The following is a 23,306-nucleotide window of genomic DNA, read 5'->3' as shown; positions in this document are numbered from 1 at the left end:
GTCTGTGGGTAGCTTTCTTGCAAAGTTTCATCGTATGTATAGGCAAAAAATTGATTGTCAAACATGTAGGCTTGTAGCTATTTATTGTTTCCATTTAAGTTGTATACATTGTTAGACTACTTTTTTGTCATATCAACTAATTTATAGGTTATCAATTAATAACGTAAACTAACTATAAAAGATGGTTATTAATCAATATACTCACTATGAAAGGTCACCCTCTAATTGTTTAACCAAACCTCCAAAATATAATATGAAAATTATTTTTTGCAAAAAAAAAGTATTTTTGGATATATAGTATCAATATCCACTTATATGCAAATCTCATGTCAGTAAAGTATTAGGATTGTAAATAACAAAAGGTATGTATAGTAGAATGTCTTGCATCAAATTGACACCCCAATCAAAATAACTACCAAATTTTAATTGATTTGCAGCTACTTTTTTTTTTTCCTACTCACTTTGTTATTCCAATAATCAAATAAATTGAGTGTAATCCAGATAAGTTTTTAAACAATAATTCCACTTCTACTAAATTTTTAATTATATAGTCCAAACCCCACCCAACTATACAAAATCCGACAGAGTACATAATATTATTATAGGAAAATAAAAAAGCAAATAAAGCTGTACCATATAATAATTAAAACTTGGCAACTTGAAAGATGTCTACATTATACTTGATTAAAAGCAACTTGCAATATATAAATCAGAGAAATCATCAAACTTTCTTCTTTTTTTTGCCTTCAAAATAGCGGTGTGAGTTCACGACTTTGAACAGGCTATTATTTATAATTATTGTATATGTAGTTTTTTGGTATCAGGCCTATTTTCCAACCCTAGATGCAATATCATTTTGTTTTCATTATGATGTTCGTGCTCGAACTCTTCAAAAATATTGTTGCACTTGTGTCGGATTCTTCAAAATTGCACTATTTTTAAAAGGATCCACCACCCGCGCGCGTCAAAGGTATTCATTTTTATATAGATATATTACTTTGACAATAGTTTCTATGGTATTTATTACCTATTTAGTACTTGTGTAGATGAATTCAAAATTTGATGAAAGAACTTCTGATTGTACATTTAAAAATGAATTTTGTATAATAATGAAATCAAGGAATGTAACAATTGAGAATTGAATTACGTAGCTAGGAGCATCACATGAGAGCTTAGGCAGTAACCAACAAATTTGACAATTAGCCTAATCGACTTTTGTGTTTTAGGATGTCTAATCAAATATATATAATATAGTCATTTTTCAATATATAAAAAATTATAAGAGATCATGGTCTAAAGGAAAGATAATTTTTCCTTGATTGACTTGTTAATCATGATTTCTTGAAAGTTATATTCATCAACTAACTCTCTCATCCAATAATTACCTACTAATCTTAAGCTTATTAGCATTTTGGACGCATCTCTAAGTTGCTATCATATTGTTCTAATAACAACTAGACAACTTGTATCCTTGGTAAAGTCATTATGGGTCATGTTGATTCCATCAATAATAAAAAAAACAACTAATTTATTAAGAGTTTGTCACAACTCAGGCAATAGAGGCTGATTTATTTACACAAATATTTGTTTTTAGGCTTCCATTCAGATTTTATCCTTATATTTAAAAGTTCTGCAAATATAATTCTCAACAATAGCTCTTCTGTATAATATTAGTTGTTGATTGTCGTCTATCTTAGTTAATAACTTACAAAATTTTAGACCGTTGTAACATAAAATTTTCAGTTTGTTAATACTAATAATTTAGAACTATATTCTACGAGAAATATCTAGACTCCACTTATAGGATTTTACTGAATATATTATTATACTCTAAAAGAAATATATAAGTTGCAATAAAAAATAATCATTTACTAAATAATTATCCCACGACAACTTGTGAAAAAACGTGCACAGGTTCTCAATAATATGGGTCGGTAATATTCAGTGGAATCGATGGGCCACTCGGAGAAGCTTTACGTTTTTGTAGCCCATTTTAGTGGCCCGGAGGAATTGGATTGCCTTTACTAACAATCGATATACAGTAAAACTTCACTAAAATAATACTCGGTTAATTAATAATCTCTCTAAGATAATAATTTTATTGTGGTAACCGAGATCATTAATCATGACCTCGAGTTCATGAATGGCGTTTTTACAAGTGGGTTCTTTCAAATACTTTGAGATTTCATCCCTAACAATTTTTTCGGTGTCGAAACACTCTTTAAATTAATAAATATTAATTTATCGATTAAATAATACCTCTATAAAATAATAATAATAATATTTCATGGTCCAGCCTATATTAATTTAGAGAGATTTTACTGTAAAATTAATTAGTTTATGATGAATTTGTCGGTCCTAAACCAGATAAAGGAAAAAAAATCACAATATATTAATAATAAATATAAAATTAATTAATATTATGATGAATCTTTATAGTATGAATGTAAATACTAAATACAATAACTCCATCAATAATGACTCATAAATTGTTTGAAATTGATGCATAGGAATAATATATAGTAATAGTTGTAAAATGCAACTAGGCCAACTTGGTTTACTTGGCCTAGCATCATTCATACTTTTATTTTTTGTCTGTCATGTTAAATAATCTTAACTAATTTGATTAGACAACGTGATAAGTGCTTTCATATTATATTATGTTTCTTTATTACTACTATATTTTATGATTAAAAAAGTAGTGAGAACTGAGAAGATAAGAAACATTTCTTTTGATTATTAATATTTTTTGAGTGTAGGTGGTAGGTGAGTAGGGGAATTGGAAATTATATATGGAGGAGATTACAACTTAATTTAGAGTTAAGGGGTATGTGCAAAGATATTTGTTTTTTGCATTAAAAAAATAAGAAAATATCTATTGACAGTAAATAGTATTAACATATTACATAATCAGATCTTTTAATAGAAGATGGTATACAAGTAATTTTTTTAACAAAAATGGGGGATAATCTACTATATATAATTATATATCTTAATAAGGTAAAGTTATGATGATAGTATAATATATATATATAATGACAATAATATTAGGACACTTAAATATAAAGTAGCTAAAACATAAATTCTATAATAAGAAAGTGGTATGTGAAGAATTATGAACCGAGATTGAAACTTAAGTCATAAGTTTATCCATTTAATACAAGGAAAACAATTTCAAGAAGAATTAAATTTTATGTATTGATGTTGTAAAAAATTAATATAATCAGATTAAACTATTTAAGATAACAACAAATAAACTAAAATAAAAATGGGAACTAACTTATAGTAATAGGTCAATTTGGTTAATAGTGTTAAAGATTTACATTGTTGAACTGTCAATAAATATAATTTCAAAGATTATATGAGTATATTTATAGTAATAAAATTGGAAATTCACTTGATGTAATAGGTAAAACTATTCTTAATAGCTAAAATAATTCTTTGTTACCCTATTCCTCCCTCAATTGATGTGAGATCCTTTTTAAAAAAAATTAATTTCAAAAAACTAATATCCTAAAATTAGAAATTCACTTGATATAAAAGGTAAAACTATACTTAATAGCTTAAAATAATTCTTTGTTAATATATATCCTATTCCTCTCTCAATTGATGTGAGATCCTTTTTTTAAAATAATTAATTCGAGAACTAATATCTTTCTATTTTAGTAATAAAATTAAGAAATTCACTTGAAATAATTGGTAAAACTATACTTAATAGCTCAAAATAGTTCTTTGCTAATATATATTCTATTCCTCTCTCAATTGATGTGAGATCCTTTTTTAGAAAAATAATTTTATTAACCTTCTATTCAACGATGAAATAATTTACACAAATTTTAGAAGATTTTATTTTTCTCTTATATTATGTGCTTAACACTTTCACACAAATCAGAAATAAAAAAATAACTTTACATATTCACGGTAACTTCACAAGACTGATCGAAAGAAAATAACCTTTATAAGTAGGCAAATTATTTTTGACAGATCCTAAATTTTCTAAAAATTAATTTCTATTCAAAATGAATGATAGTAAGAAAATAACAAAATAAAAGGCAATTATAGTAAGTGAAGAGTCAAATAAATCCACTCATAATTGGTCTTAAAAAGACAGCGCGTGAATTACAAAGCCGCCGTAATATGAATATTGAAAAAGAAAAGTAGAAAGTAGGTACACGCGTGTTTATTCCGTCATCCACAAACCGATAAAAACAATACTATAATAAGTAGTAAAAAATAAAAAAGCAATCCGTCCAAAACATTATCCACAACTCAGCCCATCCAACAAATCCTATTCAGCATCTTACGTGTCATCCACCGTTAGATTCTTCCACGTGTCACCTTACCCCTTTATCGCAGCCGTTCCCACTTGCCGTAAAACGAACCTTACCGATTTTATGCCCCGTCACTCATTTTATCCAAAACTCCTCACGTGACTCCAGCTCACTCCACAAACAAGCGCGTGTAATCGACACGTGTTTTTTTTCTTTTCATAGAATAATATATATAGTGGGAGCTTCATTTTCATTTCATTTTATATATAAAATTATTATATTAAGGAAGTAGTAAAAACGAATATTGATTTCTCTTCTCCTCTTGTTCATATTCATATACAACAAGCTTTTAGATATTTTGGACCAACTCTTTGGGTTTTCAACTATGGTTCAATTGATGAGAACAACCATGGAAGAGTCGCCGGAGTTGCAGTGGCATAAAGGGAAGAACGCGGCGGTGAAGCTCGAATTTGAAGATGCTTTAGATGAAGCATACGGTCCACTCAACAAGCGATCTAAACTTTCCTCTTCTTCTCTACAAGTATGTTCTCTTCTTTTTTGCTGATTTGATTTTCTGGAGATTCTGTGTTTGGGCAGTCAATTACAAAAAGGATGATAAGATTAAGGATTTAAGTTAATTAATTAATACTTATCAATTATGGTAGATTATCAATTAATGCTTATTAAACAGGAGTTACTTTCCTGTTTAGTGACTTGATGGTGTTAATAACTCTTAAGATTTAGGATTTAAGAGTGTATAAATATAGAAAGTTGTAGCAGATCTATGAGGGAAGATTTTTCATATAAAAAGGAGTTTTGCTTATTGATGGATTATTTAGAGCTAGTTTTGAGTGATTTCTATGAAGTTTATTGTATGATTAGCTTAATTGAATTGGGGATCTTTTTTCCTACTGCAGCAATTGGTTGTAGGAGCTGATGGTTTTCCAGTAGCGCCTTCGCAGTATAACCCGCTTGATGAGCCCAGTCCGTTGGGTTTGAGGCTAAGGAAGAGCCCATCACTGTTGGATTTGATCCAGATGAAGCTTTCTCAGGGGAACAACGCCAAGGTGGGAAATCAAGGGAAGGAGCAGAAGGGGAACTCTGGAACAATTGAAAAACTCAAGGCTTCGAACTTTCCTGCCACAGTTCTGAGAATTGGGAGCTGGGAGGTAATATTGATGTTTTAGTTTGGCTGGTTTGCGAGCTATTGCATAGGACAGGGGTTTTACCCTGTGCGCACCCTTTGGGTAGCGGCTGCGGTTTCCCTCGTCATAAAAAAAAAAAAAAGTGTAATTTGTGATCTTAGTGTGTAAATTGAAGTTTGGAAGTGCTAGAACTGATTTGGAATTGTGTTGTTGTCTGCAGTACAAGTCAAGATATGAAGGGGATCTAGTGGCAAAATGTTACTTTGCGAAGCATAAACTTGTTTGGGAAGTCCTTGACGGTGGTCTCAAGAATAAGATCGAAATCCAGTGGTCAGATATTATGGGTTTGAAGGCAAATTACCCTGATGATGGACCTGGAACTTTAGATGTAGTGGTAAGTGGTGATGGACCATCTCTTTTGTTGTTATCATTGTGAAACTGTTTCCTGCTACTGAATTGGCGAAAGTACTAAAGGATTCTTGTATTGCAGCTTTCAAGACAACCTCTTTTCTTCAGGGAGACGAATCCACAACCTAGGAAGCACACTCTTTGGCAAGCAACATCTGATTTTACTGGAGGACAAGCTAGCATGCAAAAGTATGTTTCTTGTCTTATTTTTACTTGTTCGTAATTGGTCTTTGCTCTGTTTATGGGGATGCCAATTCCCTAAGTACTCATCTGTTGCCATTTTTTAATAGCCGTGGTGTACGGCCTTCTTGCTACCTCCCAGGCCCCCATCAAGTGCTCATCTGCTGCCTAAAATATAATTATGGTGTCCGGGTTGCTTGATACTTCCCACCAACTCTGTCCCCAAGACTTGGACAAATAGGAAGAAATTACCTAGTGTTTTTGCCTCAACTTGGATTTAAATCTGATTCCTCGTGATTTCCAACCCTCTTCATACACTAGACCACACCCTTGCCTACCTAATCTTTTGCTTATTCTACCCGTTTGTTAGAAGTGTCAAGATTGAAAAAAGGTAATATATTTTCTCCAATATTTGATGTTGGCTAAAGTGAATTCAATGAGACTGAAAGGTAATATATTTTCTCAAATATTTGATGGTTTAGGGTCCCCTTTCTGTAAAAACAAAATAATAAATTGGTCTTGGAATCCGAATCCGCCCGCCCTCCTTGAGGTCGGGATAAACCTCAGCTGCAGCCCCTTCACCCCCAATTTTCGAGGCAGCAGTAGTCCAGATTGGCTTTATGTCATTTACTTTTAAGTAGTTGTGTGAACTTGACATAATGGTACTGCTGTTTTTATGCATGCTTAATAAGGTGTTAGACCTATTTATGCTCGCAGGTCTTGCTTTTCCTTGATTATTATGTCGATATGGTTCAGTTTGATGTTAAAACTCTCCTCCCTTTTTAATTGTTTTTTGTTTGTTTGTAGGCGACATTACTTACAGATTCCACAAGGCTTGTTAGGAAAGCATTTTGAAAAGCTTATTCAGTGTGATCCCCGTCTTAATTTCCTAAGTCAACAACCAGAGATTACACTAGATTCTCCACATTTTGAATCCAGAATTTCAGTATTTGAAGACCCAAATGTGTCTGAGTCGGAATTTAATCTGAATAATGAGAGAAGTCCCCCCTTTCTCAACTTGCATGGTGCCGCTTCACCTTCAGGAGCTCATTGTTCTTCTTCAAACGGAGAGCAAGACTTTTTTGTTAGTAGACGATTGGAAAACATTCGTCCAGAAACACCTTCACCAAGCTCAGGTAATTATATATTAATGCTGGTCTGCTTAGGACTCTTGAGTTTTTTGAGAAGTTCGATTCTTCTGCTTGGTGCATCTTATTCATTTCTTCTTTATTTTTTTCTTAATTTTATGTTGCATGCTGGAAAGAGCATTGTGGTGGTTATAGACATTACATTCCTTTTCTGCTGCCTACAGTTTTCATTGGTTTCTTGATATTAGAATTTAAGCATAGTCGACAGATCCAAATTACTACAGTTGAGGCCTTACTGGGCATAACATAATCATCATATGGTCCAACTGATCCCGAATCAGTTTAATTATTTTTCCAAATATTTATGTCATTATTAAGGCTTAGTATTTGTGAATTGTCTTATAATCTGCTGTACTGTCATTTAACCTGCAGTGATGGATACAAGGGAAATTCAAGATGTCAGTAGAGATATGGAGCAATTGAAAGGCCTCGGCAACCTAGATCAGATCCGAGTGCCTGGTCTTCATCCTTCCATGTCAATGAAAGATTTAGTGAGCCACTTTGAACAACGTTTTTCTGAGCAGGGAACGTCCGAAGTTATATGCCTGTCCAGTGATGAACGCCAAAGCTTGGAGATTCTGGAAGAGATCTCGAGGTGCTTGTTTAGTGATACTCAAAATATGCCAGCATCAGATGAGAAATCCCTCATGACAAGGGTCAATTCTCTGTGCTGTCTTCTTCAGAAGGATCCCGCAACAGCTCATAAGAGTGAGAATTATGATGATGTTGCAGTTGGAGGTAAGAGAACTGATGAACTGATCAGTTTCTTTCCCGGAGATCCTTCTACATCAGAGGATAAATCAAATGATCCAGCTCCATCAATGTCAAGAAAAGACTCGATAGGGGATCTGCTGCTGAATCTGCCTAGAATCGCATCGTTGCCTCACTTTCTCTTCAATATCTATGAAGATTCCGACCACCCAGCTAGATAGAATCTGCTTAGTTTATCATCATCCAGAAAAGGATAGCCTAGTTGCTTTTGTATATAGCAGGCATAGCGCCCTCTAAGACACTGCTTAGCTACAGTGTCCAGATGTTGTGCAGGTAGTATATGTATATAGTCATCTTTTATGTTAGTTCGTGCAATAGACAGTATTCTTCAAGCGCTCCGAATAGTTTTTTAATGACATTTACTTCATTTTTTGTAAAAATTTTACCAAAAGATACCTCTTTAACTGGTATCTAACAACTTATCCTTTCAAATGTTGATCGCAAGATTTCGAATCTACTTTGCGATTTCAAATGTTCTTGCCAAGCTTAATGGCCTAATGCTGGTAACATTGTTAAGAGGCCAAATGCAAGAAGGTGTGAGGAATAGTAGATCAAATAAAAAGGAACATCTTACACACGGAGTAGAGTTTTTAAACAGTAAATAATATTCAGATATATATTTTACATCTTGAAAGCACAACAACAACCTTCTTCTATATCTGTCCTATTATTGTCTAACGAAATCTACAAAAGAATAAAGAAGATGACTGTTTAAGAATCATCTGTACCGTCATCATCAATGTCATCGTTATCCTGATACATGTCCATAAGCACATTTATCTGGCTTTGCAACATAGCATTTTGCCTCTCTACATCGGCACGCTTGCTTCTTTCTTCTAGCAGCTGTATTTGCAGATGTTCCAGGCAATGAGCATCTGCTTCCAACTGTTCGTTCAGACCATCGATTTCACGATCCTGCAGCATTGTCATATGATTAGTGTTTCTGTTGAATTTGAACTGAGCAAGACGAGAACTTGAAGACATTTAAAGAGGTTAGCCAAAACAGAACATGTAGATTAGAAGAAAGCAAACAAATGGTAATTTTGAGGACATCACCTTTCTGTTCATTTCCTGTAGAGCGATTCTTCGCATACTTTCAACAACATCCACATTTACAAGCTTCCGTCTCTTTCCAGCCAGCCAACCTTTGGGGTAACATGCAGCATCAAAGTCTGGTGGGGGTAGCAAAGTTTCAGCTGACGGCCTACGGCCATTTGCATTTGTAACCGGTTCCAATGGTTCAAAAAGTGCCTTTCTACGCTCTGAGAGTTCAGTAGAGGGCTGGGATTCCTGCATCTTTTCATCAGCTGGAGACTCTTCTTGCTTTTGAGGTGTTTCATCAGCTGGAGACTCTTCTTGCTTTTGAGGTGTTTCATCAGCTGGAGACTCTTCTTGCTTTTGAGGTGTTTCATCAGCTGGAGACTCTTCTTGCTTTTGAGGTGTTTCATCAGCTGGAGACTCTTCTTGCTTTTGAGGTGTTTCATCAGCTGGAGACTCTTCTTGCTTTTGAGGTGTTTCATCAGCTGGAGACTCTTCTTGCTTTTGAGGTGTTTCCAAGTTCTTCACACCGGCTACTAGGCGAAGTATTTTCTTAGCATGATAAATGTATAATATACAAAATATGAATTGTGTGAACTGTGTATTGATTGGGCTTATAGTCATCACTCCATTATCTTTACGGAACATGACATTAAACAGGACTATAATTTCAGAAGTATGTTCTCCAAACAAAATACCAGCACAACTATATTATGTTCAGAAATTGTCTGACTGTTTCAACAACAACAACATACCCAATGTAATCCCACAAGTGGGGTTTGGGGAGGATAGAGTTTACGCAAACCTTACCCCTACCTTGGGAGGTAGAGAGACTGTTTTCCGATAGACCTTCGACTCAAGGAAAATTGTTGACTGGTTCAAGTTCAAATAGCATGAGCCAGTCTTCTGTACTTAAATAATATACTATTCAGTATGCCAATCAGAGACACTGGTATTATAGCATTTTAATAGGTTCCTTTCCCTTTTCCATTGCTTCTCTTTCCAGTGATTTTTAGAGAATTTGAAAAAAGTGATACAAAGATTTGACAAAGGTCCAAATTTAGAAACTTCCCATATACAAAACTCAAGAGCTCACTAACTACTAATCTTCTCCTGTTGATCAGGGAAGAAACAAGTCTGCCATTTGATGTATCATTCACAAAAAACACTATCAAGCATAGGCGGATCCAGGATTTAACCTTTTCAGGTTCGAGTTTGAGATTCTACCCCAACACATTTGGTTTGACCTCTGTAATTATGGAATGATTATACCGTCTTTATATAGTCTTTAATTATATATTATATGTAACCTTACTTAAAAAAGGATCTTTTTTCTTTTCAATAAGATAATTCAAAGCTAATGTCTTTCTAAAGCTCCACAAGTCATCTATCATCTTTTAATCCGCCTCGAAGAATTTCCAAATAAATTAAGGAGTCCACTAAGGGAAAAAGAACATGTACATTAAAAAAATACAAAGTCAACAATGCAGGGCCAAATCACTATTTCTAGACAAGATCCGTGTGGAATAGATTAGTCTTACAAAAATAAAATATTGGAACGGTAATCGGCTGTAGCTTATACTTATACAGGCAAATTCCTAAACAAATAAGTGAAATTATGCAGAAGAAACATGTAATGTAATGAATTAATCAAACACACTCATCATGACAAAGACAACCAAAATCACTAAAAATCAATACTTTATTAATGGTTAATACTAATAACTAATATTTACAAAAAAAAATTGTTTTTATTCAAAGATCAAACTTCTTTATCAGCTAGAAATGACGTGTCGACAAAGTCGCCACCGAATCTAGCTAACATTGGACAAAACTACCCTCTACCCTCAACCTAACCTCTTTTCCAAAAAATAAGGAAATCGTCCACCGAGTAAACAGAAAATTCAGATAAATATTATTTATCCCAGAAAACAGTAGAACCATTTTCATGGCAGGAGCGGAGCTAGAGTATAGCTTACGGGTTCACAAATTAAATCAATGGAATATGTACAAATTATTAATTCAGAACTCAATAACTTAAAAGGACTACAACCCCAAACTCATAAACTTCAAATCCTAGCTCCGCCTTGTGTTTTCTAGTCATTTCCAGAAGTAGATCTAGTTGTACCACATGCAAACCCACAAATAATCAACCCCATTTTTCAATAAATCACTGTAGATACATGCAATCAACAAGTTCACTAGTACTAAATTGAATCATAATAAGAAGAAATATTACCAGATCTTTTTCTAGACTTCCATAAAACAGGAGTTGAAGAAACAGGTGAAAATCCCTCAAGAATTCCTTCCATCTTCTGCTGCTGCCTTACCTCCATAAATAACTTACAAATTTCAAAAACACACACACATAAATAAAGCAAAAAAAAATCTTGTATCAAAACTTTCTATAAGCTACAAAGAGAGAGAGAATTGATAGCGTAAGAGTTGAAGTAAGTTGTAGGTGTAAGCAAGGCCAAGAAACGTTTATTACCCAACTCTCTCCTTCAGCCCCTTTTTTGTTTTTTGTTTGACAAGTAAACAAGATATTGTTGGGAAAAAAAAGCATAGAGGGTCACGAATTAATCAACCATTATTTTTAACGGACATGATTTTGTTGTCTTTTAGTTTTTCACGGTGATGTTGATGTTTGGTTTCTTGTTTTGTGTTCCTATCTATCTCCGGACCCCCACACACCTTATTTTATTATTCTATTATTATTTCGACATGGGACAAAATGGTACCTGGGTTTTTGTGATTTCTCACAAACACACCCGTCCTCCACGGAGAACAACAATATAAACTATTCATATTTTTATGATGGAGCGATAAATATTTTTTGTATTCGAGTTTTTCGATTTGGACTTCTAGAAATAAGTAGTTTTGAGTAGCAATATCAAAAAGACTCTAAAGATGCTTATGAGTTACTCCCTCCGTAGTCCGTCCCATATTATATGTCACATTTTCTATTTGCACTTGCATTAAGAAATGAGGTAATTTTATCCTTATGCCCTTATTTAATGTTTGTTTAAGACAACTTTGTAATAAATGATGAATATGTTAGATTTCAAATATATAAATCCATTTGAATGACTATTTAAATTTTAGAGTTTATTTTTTAAGCCAATTTTTTTTCACCAATTGATCCAAAAAAAATTAAAAATCAAGTTTTTCCCACCTCAATTTTCCTATATATTTTGTGTAAAATGTTTTTTATATTTTATATATAAATTCTTAAAGCAAACATGACAACATCACAAAATATTCAAATTTCATTACTTCAAATTGATCTAAATTTCCTGTTGAATCTGATGTTATTGATAATGAAATTCAACGACAAAATGAATTTTAGTTCTAGTTCAACAAATTATTTGTTTTTTATTTAAACACTGAGGCGCATATTGAAGAAGATTCGGATACAAATATTGATTTGTTGTTTTGTTTAAAAATTTTGGTTCGTATTTTAATTGTTTTATTTATATATTTTTTCAAAATCAAATTTTATAGAATAAGTAGTGAATAAAGAAAGTAGTTACTTAATGAATGAAGTACTCTCCCAATGAAATTAATTACTTGTAGATTTCCTAGGTTAGTCAAAGTAAATACATTTTCAAGATTAATTAATTAATCTATCAATGATATAATGGGCAAAATATGGTAATTTATGCATAAATTTTATAAAATGACATATATTGTTGTTCAACTATTTTTAGAAAGGGATATGGGACGGAGCGAGTATATTTAAAAGACAAAAATAAACCTACTCTTATTAATAATGATGATGATAAGTTATGGCTAAAAACACTCTGCTAGTAGTCTCTCCATGCTTCTTAGGCCCAAGATGATGGATGATACATTGGTCTTGGGCCTTCATGTTCTCTTTTGCTTATTTTGGATTGTGTATATAAGAATTTGGACTCCCTAAGTTGAAACAATGGTAATGTAACACACATTTCAACGGGTCCGGGTCGGTCCAGACCACATTATCTATGACTTCCAATACAACATGTAATTTAGAAGGTAAGTCTCGGAGTAATGATAAAAGTTATACAATCACATACTATAGTATTGTAAAATCAATCATTTTGATCCTTTTCCGAACCTAGGTTAACTGAGGAAATCAAAACCATACAAAGAACTGAGGAAAGAACAAAATATGATTTCTACTTTTGTAACAGACTGAAAAGGTGCAAGAATCATCACCTTAACTGACGATCTTAATTAACCAAAGGAAAAGAAAGAAGCGATAAAGAGACATGCCATACACAATATTCAAAAAAAATAATCTCATGCACGGGGGATCAAATACCTCCTATTATAGAATCAGTCATACATCAGCTCTTAGTTGTAAGTTCCAGTTTAATATCTCTCTCATTCACAGGGGTTTAAATGCTGAGTTTCTATGTAACTTTACATAATCTCTACCCATGGGGGGGAATCCTATTGTCACCCCACCTTCTATCTGTACAGTTCCACGAACTATACCCTAATCCTTTACAAAAAAATGTTTGGGAGCCCCTTTCATTCTCCTTCACAAAATTTAACCCCTCTCCCTTCCAAAACAATTGAAGTCACATTATGTTTCACCTATAACGCAAGGTATGCAAGGAGGATTTGTTGCTTGATCTTGTGGTGTGATTTTCTGCAGGCACTCGTCATGAAATACATGCCCACAGGGAAGAACAGCAACGGGTGGCGCTATAGTAGGACGAGTAAAAGGGCCTTCAGGATTGAACATCACATTCCTCTTGCATATTTTGCAGTTCTCTGCAACGAGTTGAGCTGGTTCCTCCAATCTTGCTGAAAAATTCCAACACTACATTATTACAATGCTGTTTCAATGGTAATATTTAGCAGTAAAATGAGTTCATTATCAATATCTTCACATAGAAATACGAACAAAATATAGATTTATTCACACTCTTATGACTTGATGTGATGCCTTTCTGAGATATCGATATTATGCTGAAGTTCTTAGATTCCTCCAGTTGTAGGTTGTAGGGAGCTCTAGTTCCAGCTTTGATTTTTTAGTGTATGTGTGCATATATATTCACATAAAGTACCAAGAAAACTTTGCACTTGTTATGATGTAATGACTTCTCAACTCAACTACTAAAATATATATCATACGACACATTTGTTAATGTAACTCAGTACTTGTTCCCATCCATATTCCAAATCCTATAATTTAGATGACAAATTCAACATATAAATACATGTTGTACTGTAAACCTGCACCTGGCTGTCCATGTAACTTAGGTCCTAGGCCACATGAGGAGAATGGGGTAAAAAATATTGGGTGCAAGTATTAAAACATCCACAAATTTCACATAACCCATTTTCAAATGTTGAAATTTCTAATTTTGGGTTCCCTCTCTTCTCTCTTAGTTCATCCTCTTCTTCCTTCTTTTCTCCTTCCTTTATCTTCTCAGCAATTTCTTCATTATTATGCAGTCCGTCCCAAACAACCAGGAATTATTTTAAATAGCTTGAGAACAATTTCAGGTCGTTTAGTTAAAAAATCAGGAAGTTGTTTAGATATCCTGAGAATTGTTTAAAAGAAGGGGAAATATTTAAACATCCATTAGTTATTTGGAGGTGGAGGATGGGGCAGAGGGGAGCAGGAGGGGATAGAGTAGGGTGATTTGTGAAAATAAGAAAATAGTGGGGTTTTAAAATAATGTCATTAACTCTAATTAAAAGAAAAAAAGAGACATCCTTAACATTTCTCAACACTTGAGGTCTTTGACACTTAATAAAGGACACAAACTCTCTTATAAATTGTTGGCTCTAGTCACGTCTATGGTGTCAAAACTTGTAATTTGTTGAGATACATATGCCACAAGAATAGATACACAACAGTGACATAAATAACACAGCTACATGAGTGATCAAGTCAGAGTAGGGAGGCAAAACACTGGCATTCACCGATCAACTCATGGAAATGTCAACAAACAATCAAGTTGTACATATATCCGTGGTAAAGAAAGCACCAGAACAGTATCTTGTAGATCACAGACTAACAAACTACATTACAAAAATACAGAAAATATAAGAATGTGAGATAGCTTGAGATACCTTGCAACTTTGCACAGAGAGCAGGAAGAGAAGGAGAAGATGCAGGAACTGGAGCAATAGTGATCGGCCTCGGAGGTGCTATCAGCAGTTGATTACTATGTTGAGTCAATTTTCTCCTCCGCTGAGACGTCGGAGCAGTTGGAGGGGCTTTACTTGGTCTTCTTCTTTTGAGGGAAGTGGGACCATCAAGATTTGAAGCCTGAGGGGCCACATCAACCTTTGATATTGGAACGCCTTGACCTTGGTGTAGCAAATGCAATGAGAGCACAAATCAGGAATCAGCACATTTTGGTTCTAAAATGTGCACGTCACCAAAGATGCAAAAGATAGATATTGTCATTGAATTAGCAACACTAGAGAGTTCCTTAGATTGGGTTTTGTGGCATACCAGCATGATATGGGAGTCCACTAACATTAAACTCTGCTGATGAACCAACTTGAGGCAGACCTAGATAACATAAGAACACTCTCTTCAGATGTTACGTAGAGGTCAGATTACTTTAAATACATAGAAAAGCAAATTGGAGCATTATCAGATATATGAATAAAATTAGTAGATACCCATTGCAAAAGAGGGGTTAAGAAGTCCAGTGGGGTGCATTTTAGGTCCATGATTTTGAGACTGATACGAGTTACCTACAAATGAAAGCCAAAAAAGAAACAGATAATGATAAAAGCACCACATAAAAAGTATAATGTGAACTCAAGCTCCGTAATGTGCTAATTTCTGAGTTAAATGAATTCGTTTAAGAGTACGCATCCAGTATGGGGTAGTGGAAGTATCTGGAACGGGTGCATCTTTTTTAGTGTATTCTGACGAATCCACACGCAATACCTACACCCATTCTAATGTCATCTTCCACTTCTTACACTTCACTTTACAGTGCCTAACTAAATATTTCATGGAAGCTTAATATATTTCTCACTTCTTTTTTCCTTTTTTAAAGGTAAACTATTTTTCTGGCTTCATTTTTCATCCTATGAACTCATTTTTAAGTTCCAACATGACTTACCCACTCTAGTTTGCTGGATGCCACCCGTGCCAGGAAGAACACCCTCTCGAGTTGCTTGAGAAATAGCCCCGTCATTAAGCTGGACACCTAGCCTCTTGGGAAATTGATTGACAAGGGCAGGTTGGATGCCACTCCATCCCTGAATTTGAGCTCCCATTCCTTCAGGATATAGGTTATTCCCCCAAGGATTCAGAACATTGACAAAAGATTGCTGACCTGAAGAAATTTGATTGTAGCAGAGTTAGGACCGCAGTAAGTCAACAACCAGCAGCTGAAGTAGACTGAGAGGCAATTTATAGAATCCATGAAGACAAGGGTAAAAGTATATAAGAGAAACTCAAAATAGCAGTGCATGTAGCCGTGAAATGAAAAAGGAGGATTCCTAATCAAACTCACATGTTGATAGCTCACATCCTCTCACCCAAATCATGAAAATTGGCTATAGAGTCATGTTTAGGCAGAACCAAGTTTATGACTTAAGAGGCCTATAATTTGTCAACACGTCAGATCAACCATTTTAACAACTCATACACAGATATACTTAACTCTCCAAAAGGTAGTACTCTCAACTCTGTCAACTAACAATACAACCAAGAAACAGAGTGCACAATTACAGCTTTGTCAACCCCCCACTTCCATAGAAAAAGTTGACCACCACCTCTGTTTCAATTTATCTGTTTAACTTTCATTTTAGTTTGTTTTAAAAAATAAAAAGTTATATGTAGCAAGTTCCATATTTCAACATGCCATTTTAGTCGTGACACTTCCTAATAGGAATGGTGTGACATATTTAAGACTACATGATTCAAAAGGTATTTTTGGTATGTTTCTACACACTTAATGATTGAAATGGAAAAGAATTAATGGAGTGTTATGTGATAGAAGAATGATTGCCAAAGTGAAAGGTAAGTTCATGGAACAAACAACCTATGCATACCACTAGATCTTTTAGTTCTTTACACACTGTTGCCATTTCTCATAGCATTTTGTTCACACTGCATCACTAAGATATTTCCTCTTTATCAATATGTCTGAAAATGCAACTTAAAAGAATTATAACTTCTGTGGAAGACAAGACTTTTCACATTCAAAGAAGCTAATTCTATCGGTCAAGTCAATTTTATTTGCAAACATTATTTAAAATGAGTTTAACAGACTCTCCATAGTCATGTTTGTTTGTTTAAGGGTCTACCATTTACCAGGACTGTCCTGGACACTGCCAACTCAGAACATAAATGGCAAGAAAAACAACAAACTGAGCTTGTTAGACACAGGAATATTTTGGAATTCTGATACAGTAAGCACAAAACAATCAGTTCTCATTTTTGACATTAAAAAATTCAATCATACGCACATGTCAGCTAAGCTTGTGCTAAAGTACGAAATGGATAAATTAGTAAGTGGTAAATTCAGCAAACAGAAATAGAAATTCATACACACACCTAATTGGTCTTGCCTCACTCTGCCGCCACCATGACTGAGAATAGCAGGTCCCATGAAAGATTGATTCCTGACCATGTTTGTGTACAGGTTGCTCTGCTGATTAACAGTTGGTTGAGCTAATACCCTAAACTGTTGAGCAGATCCAGGAGCTGCTGCCATTCTACCAAATCCAAGATGAGGGTGTAAAGTTGAATTGCTGCTAAATGGCAATGGAGGAGGAGGCAAACCACCTTGGGCATACATGAGAGGATCAGGTTCACAAAGTCTTTGATCAGCTTTACCAACAGCACCTAAATTTCTGGCATTAGATGAGTTGAGTCTCGCATCTGGTGCATACATAAATGGAGGTGCACTGATTCTAGAGTCTGGAGCAAGCACACCCGAATTCAAGGCTGCTGAATTTGGGAAACCACCACTATCACACTGGAAATTTGTAATACCACCAGGAGCACCATGAATTAAACTTGGAAGATTTCTTCTTGTTTGTTGGATGTGAGAATTGTTATTTTGTGGTAAAGCAGCTTCCTCCAGTCTGCTGCTGACCTCTTTGCTGTTGAATCTAAGAATTGATCTATCCTCTATATTACTTCCCATTCCAAGGGTCAGAAAACTACCATCCATGTTCCCTTGTGACTGAAAAGGAACATGATTGACGTTGGCATAATTTTGAAACCCTATTCCGCCAATACCTATAGCATTTTGCACATTATACCCTACGCCAAAAGGGCTTCCAGGCATTTGACTAATACCTGTTCCTTCCCCAGCCTTCTCAAAACATCCAGCTCCACTGCTTTGCATAGGCATAAAATTCATGCCAGCCCCAGGATTCTGGAAGCTCTTGGACAAGACACCTTCATTCATGAGTCTATTCAAGGTCGGTGTTTTGTTATTCGCATTTGAATGGTTTATCTCTGCATTATTTTTCATGCGACGTGACATTGCTGATGGACTGTTAAAGCTGGGTGAAATATTTCTTACATTCATCAAATTCGGTTGAAGATGGTGGTGATGTAAGGAATTGAGATTCATCAAATCAGCCACCTCAATCTCATTAACATTTCCTGGAAGAGGACGGACCACAGGCAGAGATACAAAAGGAAACGATGTGACATTAGCCCCTGAACTGAACCCACCTTGGATAACACCATTATAATCAACAGCTCCACTTTGACTGACGCTGAGAGAAAGACCATTAACACTTGAATCTGGCAGGTTCTCTGTTTTGTTACCTCCCATTGATAATCTTGAATCTGATCAATTAAATAAAAATTAAGCTTAACATAAAGATATCTACTTCATAAACTAACGAATGAAAAAAAAGAGAAAGAAAAGCATAATAATTATACTTAGATCCTCCTCTGGTCTCTTCTTTCCCTCATCAACACTTAGGTCTGGCAGGTTCTCTATTTTGTCACATCCCATTGAAAATCTTGAACCTGATCAATTAAATAAAAATTTAGGCTTAACATAAAGATATCTACTTCATAAACTAGAGGAGATGACAAAGAGAAAGAAAAGCAATTATACTTAAATCCTCCTCCAGTCTCTCCTAGACTGAAGCTGATGTTGTAATTGCACATAGAACAAAACAAAATCTAATCTATTCTAGAGATGAGACAGTTAAGCAAACTTTTGGGGTGGGGGAGAGTTCCACCTTGAAAAGGTATCAAAGAACATAGTACTTCAAATAGAAAACCAGCATCATAATCCTAAACAATTTCAAACAATCACATTTTCACCAGACTGGCACATCAATAGAACAAGAAGAACAGGCTGAGAATACACAAAAAATGAAATTACAACACACATTTCTATATGAAAGGCTGCAAAAAAGGGGATGCACCAAATTCTTCGCGCCATTTTCATTTGTCAAGGCCTATTAAAATCTCCGTTCATATACTTCCAAATGAGATATACGCAAAGACGACTTTCTCATACACCAATCACCAAAACTAAAAGGTTAACTACTTAGAACGGTAGACTACACTTAATAGGATCCTATTATGCGCGCCAAATTCTTCGCGCCATTTTCATATGTCAAGGCCTATTAAAATCTCCTTTCATATACTTCCAAAATGAGATATACGATGACTTTCTCATATGCCAATCACCGAAACTAAAAGGTTAACTACTTAGAACGGTAGACTACACTTAATAGGATCCTATTAGACGCGCCAAATTCTTCGCGCCATTTTCATTTGTCAAAGGCCTATTAAAATCTCCTTTCATATACTTCCAAAATGAGATATACGATGACTTTCTCATATGCCAATCACCGAAACTAAAAGGTTAACTACTTAGAACAGTAGACTACACTTAATGTGATCCCACTAGGCCCAAATAAGCAAAACAAGGAAATCAAACCAACACAACAGAAAAAATCGCTACCCAGTAAACCCACAATCGTCTCTAAAACAAGAACAGGCTGAGAATACACAAAAAATGAAATTACAACACACATTTCTATATGAAAGGCTGCAAAAAAGGGGACGCGCCAAATTCTTCGCGCCATTTTCATTTGTCAAGGCCTATTAAAATCTCCGTTCATATACTTCCAAATGAGATATACGCAAAGACGACTTTCTCATACACCAATCACCAAAACTAAAAGGTTAACTACTTAGAACGGTAGACTACACTTAATAGGATCCTATTATGCGCGCCAAATTCTTCGCGCCATTTTCATTTGTCAAGACTTATTAAAAAATCCTTTCATATACTTCCAAAATGAGATACGCAAAGATGACTTTCTCATATGCCGATCACCGAAACTAAAAGGTTCACTACTTAAGAGCAGTAGACTACACTTAATGTGATCCCACTAGGCCCCAAATAAGCAAAACAAGGAAATCAAACCGACACAACAGAGATAATCGCTACCCAGTAAACACACAATCGTCTCTAAAACAAGAAGAACAGGCTGAGAATACACAAAAAAATGAAATTACAACACACATTTCTATATGAAAAGCTGCAAAAAGGGGACACGCCAAATTCTTCGCGCCATTTTCATATGTCAAGGCCTATTAAAATCTCCTTTCATATACTTCCAAAATAAGATATACGCAAAGACGACTTTCTCATACACCAATCACCAAACTAAAAGGTTAACTACTTAGAACGGTAGACTACACTTAATAGGATCCTATTATGCGCGCCAAATTCTTCGCGCCATTTTCGTTTAAAGGCCTATTAAAATCTCCTTTCATATACTTCCAATATGAGATATGCGCAAAGGCGACTTTCTCATACACCGATCACCGAAACTAAAAGGTTAACTACTTAGAACAGTAGACTACACTTAATGTGATCCCACTATGCGCGCCAAATTCTTCGCGCCATTTTCATTTAAAGGCCTATTAAAATCTCTTTTCATATACTTCCAATATGAGATATACGCAAAGGCAACTTTCTCATACACCGATCACCAAAACTAAAAGGTTAACTACTTAGAACAGTAGACTACACTTAATGTGATCCCACTATGCGCGCCAAATTCTTCGCGCCATTTTCATTTAAAGGCATATTAAAATCTCCTTTCATATACTTCCAAAATTACGCAAAGACGACTTTCTCATACACCAATCACCGAAACTAAAAGATTAACTACTTAGAACAGTAGACTACACTTAATGTGATCCCAATATGCGCGCCAAATTCTTCGCGCCATTTTCATTTAAAGGCATATTAAAATCTCCTTTCATATACTTCCAAAATTACGCAAAGACGACTTTCTCATACACCAATCACCGAAACTAAAAGGTTAACTACTTAGAACAGTAGACTACACTTAATGTGATCCCAATATGCGCGCCAAATTCTTCGCGCCATTTTCATTTAAAGGCCTATTAAAATCTCTTTTCATATACTTCCAATATGAGATATACGCAAAGGCAACTTTCTCATACACCGATCACCAAAACTAAAAGGTTAACTACTTAGAACAGTAAACTACACTTAATGTGATCCCACTATGCCCAAAATAAACAAAAACAAGGAAATCAAACCAACACAACAGAAAAAGAATTCTACCCAGTAAGCACAACAAACAATCGTCTCTATTCCCTACCCTTGTGCGTCATAAACCCTAAATGTCATTTCGCAGAAAACCTAGAAAATGGAGGAAAACCGATACCCCCACCATAAATTCCTCCTTGCGATTGTTACAAGAATCTAACAACGGAAAAGTTCAACAATCCAAACAGTACTACTCTGTCTATACCATCAAATATGATCAGAAAGAAAAGTATTCAAACCACATTAATTACACACCCAACCGAACCAATTTTATTAATTTTTTTAAAATTAAAACAAAAGATTTATTCAAGAACTTGCAGTTATACCAACGATAAAAGATTCAAATTAATGTATAAAGATTTAAATCTGTATGAATTCTCCGGTGGGTTCATAAGAATTCTTACCGGTGAAGAATCGTATCTGATCGGCAAAAAAATTTCAAAAGTGAATTTTTTTTAGAGAGAGAAAGAGAAAGGTTTTAGAGGGAGAGAGTGGTGGTGGTGGTAGGGTGTTGTAATGTGTGTTTTTTGGCGCTTCTAAGGGCTCTATAAAGAGTTTTTAAAGGGTTCGGTGTGGGGCCATTTGTTTCTTTTTGCTCTATGACACGTGGACTTGAACTACTCAGATGACGTGGCATTAGTGATTCGGTGTGACCGTGTGATTCTACAATATGTTACATCCCACCAATCGCGTCGCTTGGTGTCTGGGCTTTTTCGTCTTTTCGGGCTAATTAACGAGGGTAGTTTCGGAATTGGGGAAAATTGGAATATAATATAGCGTACTTAAAACGCACCAAGGCTAGAGCCGTTTAGAAGTCTGAAATAAATTAAAATAAGTGAACCGTTTTGACTAATTCTAGCAGATATATCCTTCAAATTAAAGTTGGTTAATTTTAGAAGGAGAAAAATTGTACTCATAAAGGAGACAAAAGGCAAAGGCATTTAATTTAAGTCTTTGGTAATGGTCCCACTTGACAATAGAAAAATTAATTATCCATTGCTGCACCCCACAAGTGAAATTAAAGAAGAGGACAACATTTTACAAAGTTAATAATGTATTGTCAGCAATAAGATGTCACCACCCTCGTGTCTATCTATCCCTACTCAAGTCTTCGCTGCAAAGGAAAATAGGGGTCGAGTGTATTGTCATAATTCAAAAAGTAAACTATAGTAGATACGATCTAGCTTTTTAAATTTGCACATGTTTCATTTTCAACATATCCGGTGTGTCTGATCAGAGTAGGATGTATCTTAATATTGGTCTTTAATATATCCGATGTAATTCCAAAAGTGAGGTCTGAACAGGTAGGATGTACCTTACATCTACCTCGTAGACTAATAGGCAAAGAAATAAGAACTTTAAGGGTGTGTTTGGTATGAAGGAAAATGTTTTCCTGGAAAACAAGTAGATTTTTTACTTATTTTCTCTTGTTTGGTTGGTGACTATAAAATATTTTCTGAAAAAGATTTTTTAGTGTGATTTATGAATGAAATTTATTTTTGAGAAAATATCTTTTATTTTTACTAGAGAGTAGAAAATAATTTTTGAATTGAAATTGAAAATATTTTTTAAAAATAAACTTAAATTTTTTTTGGGTTGGGTGGGGTGGTGGGGCTTGGCGCGCGGGGGTAGGGGTAAGATGGGGTAAAAAAAATAAAAATTTATTTTTTAAAAACAAACTTTATTTTTTTTGGGGGTGGGGTGGAGGGGTGGGTTGAGGGTAGGGGTGAAAAATTGAAGTTTTGAAGTTGAAAATATTTTTTAAAAACAAACTTAAATTTTTTTTTGGGGTTGGGA

General features: G+C 34.7%; 3 protein-coding genes across 7 annotated transcripts; 1 reads left to right on the top strand and 2 right to left on the bottom strand.

The window, feature by feature from the left end:
- Positions 1-4,546: 4,546 nt before the first annotated feature.
- Positions 4,547-8,291, top strand: LOC102590599 (uncharacterized). Its single transcript, XM_006341359.2, has 6 exons — positions 4,547-4,812; positions 5,189-5,440; positions 5,637-5,810; positions 5,907-6,013; positions 6,812-7,140; positions 7,525-8,291. Exons 1-6 carry the CDS (start codon positions 4,657-4,659, stop codon positions 8,082-8,084), a joined length of 1,578 nt encoding a protein of 525 aa, XP_006341421.1. The 5' UTR covers positions 4,547-4,656; the 3' UTR covers positions 8,085-8,291.
- A 169-nt stretch (positions 8,292-8,460) lies between these two features.
- LOC102590263 (fibrous sheath CABYR-binding protein) lies at positions 8,461-11,546 on the bottom strand. 4 transcript variants are annotated; one of them, XM_015306180.1, is made up of 4 exons: positions 11,453-11,546; positions 11,201-11,303; positions 8,980-9,494; positions 8,461-8,838 (listed from the first exon to the last, which is right to left on the bottom strand). In XM_015306180.1, the coding sequence occupies exons 1-4, from the start codon at positions 11,525-11,527 to the stop codon at positions 8,635-8,637; spliced, it is 897 nt and encodes a 298-aa protein (XP_015161666.1). In that variant the 5' UTR covers positions 11,528-11,546; the 3' UTR covers positions 8,461-8,634. The 4 variants fall into 4 exon arrangements, with proteins under 4 accessions (XP_015161666.1, XP_015161667.1, XP_015161668.1 ...); XM_015306181.1 differs by having other exon boundaries at positions 11,201-11,291; positions 11,453-11,532; XM_015306182.1 differs by having other exon boundaries at positions 11,201-11,286; positions 11,453-11,528.
- Positions 11,547-13,245: 1,699 nt separating this feature from the next.
- LOC102589724 (uncharacterized) lies at positions 13,246-22,051 on the bottom strand. 2 transcript variants are annotated; one of them, XM_006341356.2, is made up of 8 exons: positions 21,914-22,051; positions 18,839-18,928; positions 17,492-18,742; positions 16,050-16,265; positions 15,598-15,672; positions 15,425-15,484; positions 15,037-15,276; positions 13,246-13,758 (listed from the first exon to the last, which is right to left on the bottom strand). In XM_006341356.2, exons 2-8 carry the CDS (start codon positions 18,912-18,914, stop codon positions 13,535-13,537), a joined length of 2,142 nt encoding a protein of 713 aa, XP_006341418.1. In that variant the 5' UTR covers positions 18,915-18,928; positions 21,914-22,051; the 3' UTR covers positions 13,246-13,534. The 2 variants fall into 2 exon arrangements, with proteins under 2 accessions (XP_006341418.1, XP_006341419.1); XM_006341357.2 differs by lacking the exon at positions 15,598-15,672.
- Between the last annotated feature and the right edge of the window lie 1,255 nt (positions 22,052-23,306).

This window comes from Solanum tuberosum, unplaced genomic scaffold (genome assembly GCF_000226075.1).
Source record: "Solanum tuberosum cultivar DM 1-3 516 R44 unplaced genomic scaffold, SolTub_3.0 scf00026, whole genome shotgun sequence".
NCBI classification, from domain to species: domain Eukaryota; kingdom Viridiplantae; phylum Streptophyta; class Magnoliopsida; order Solanales; family Solanaceae; genus Solanum; species Solanum tuberosum.
Note: the sequence above shows the minus strand (reverse complement) of the source record. Positions and strands in the feature narration are given on the sequence as shown.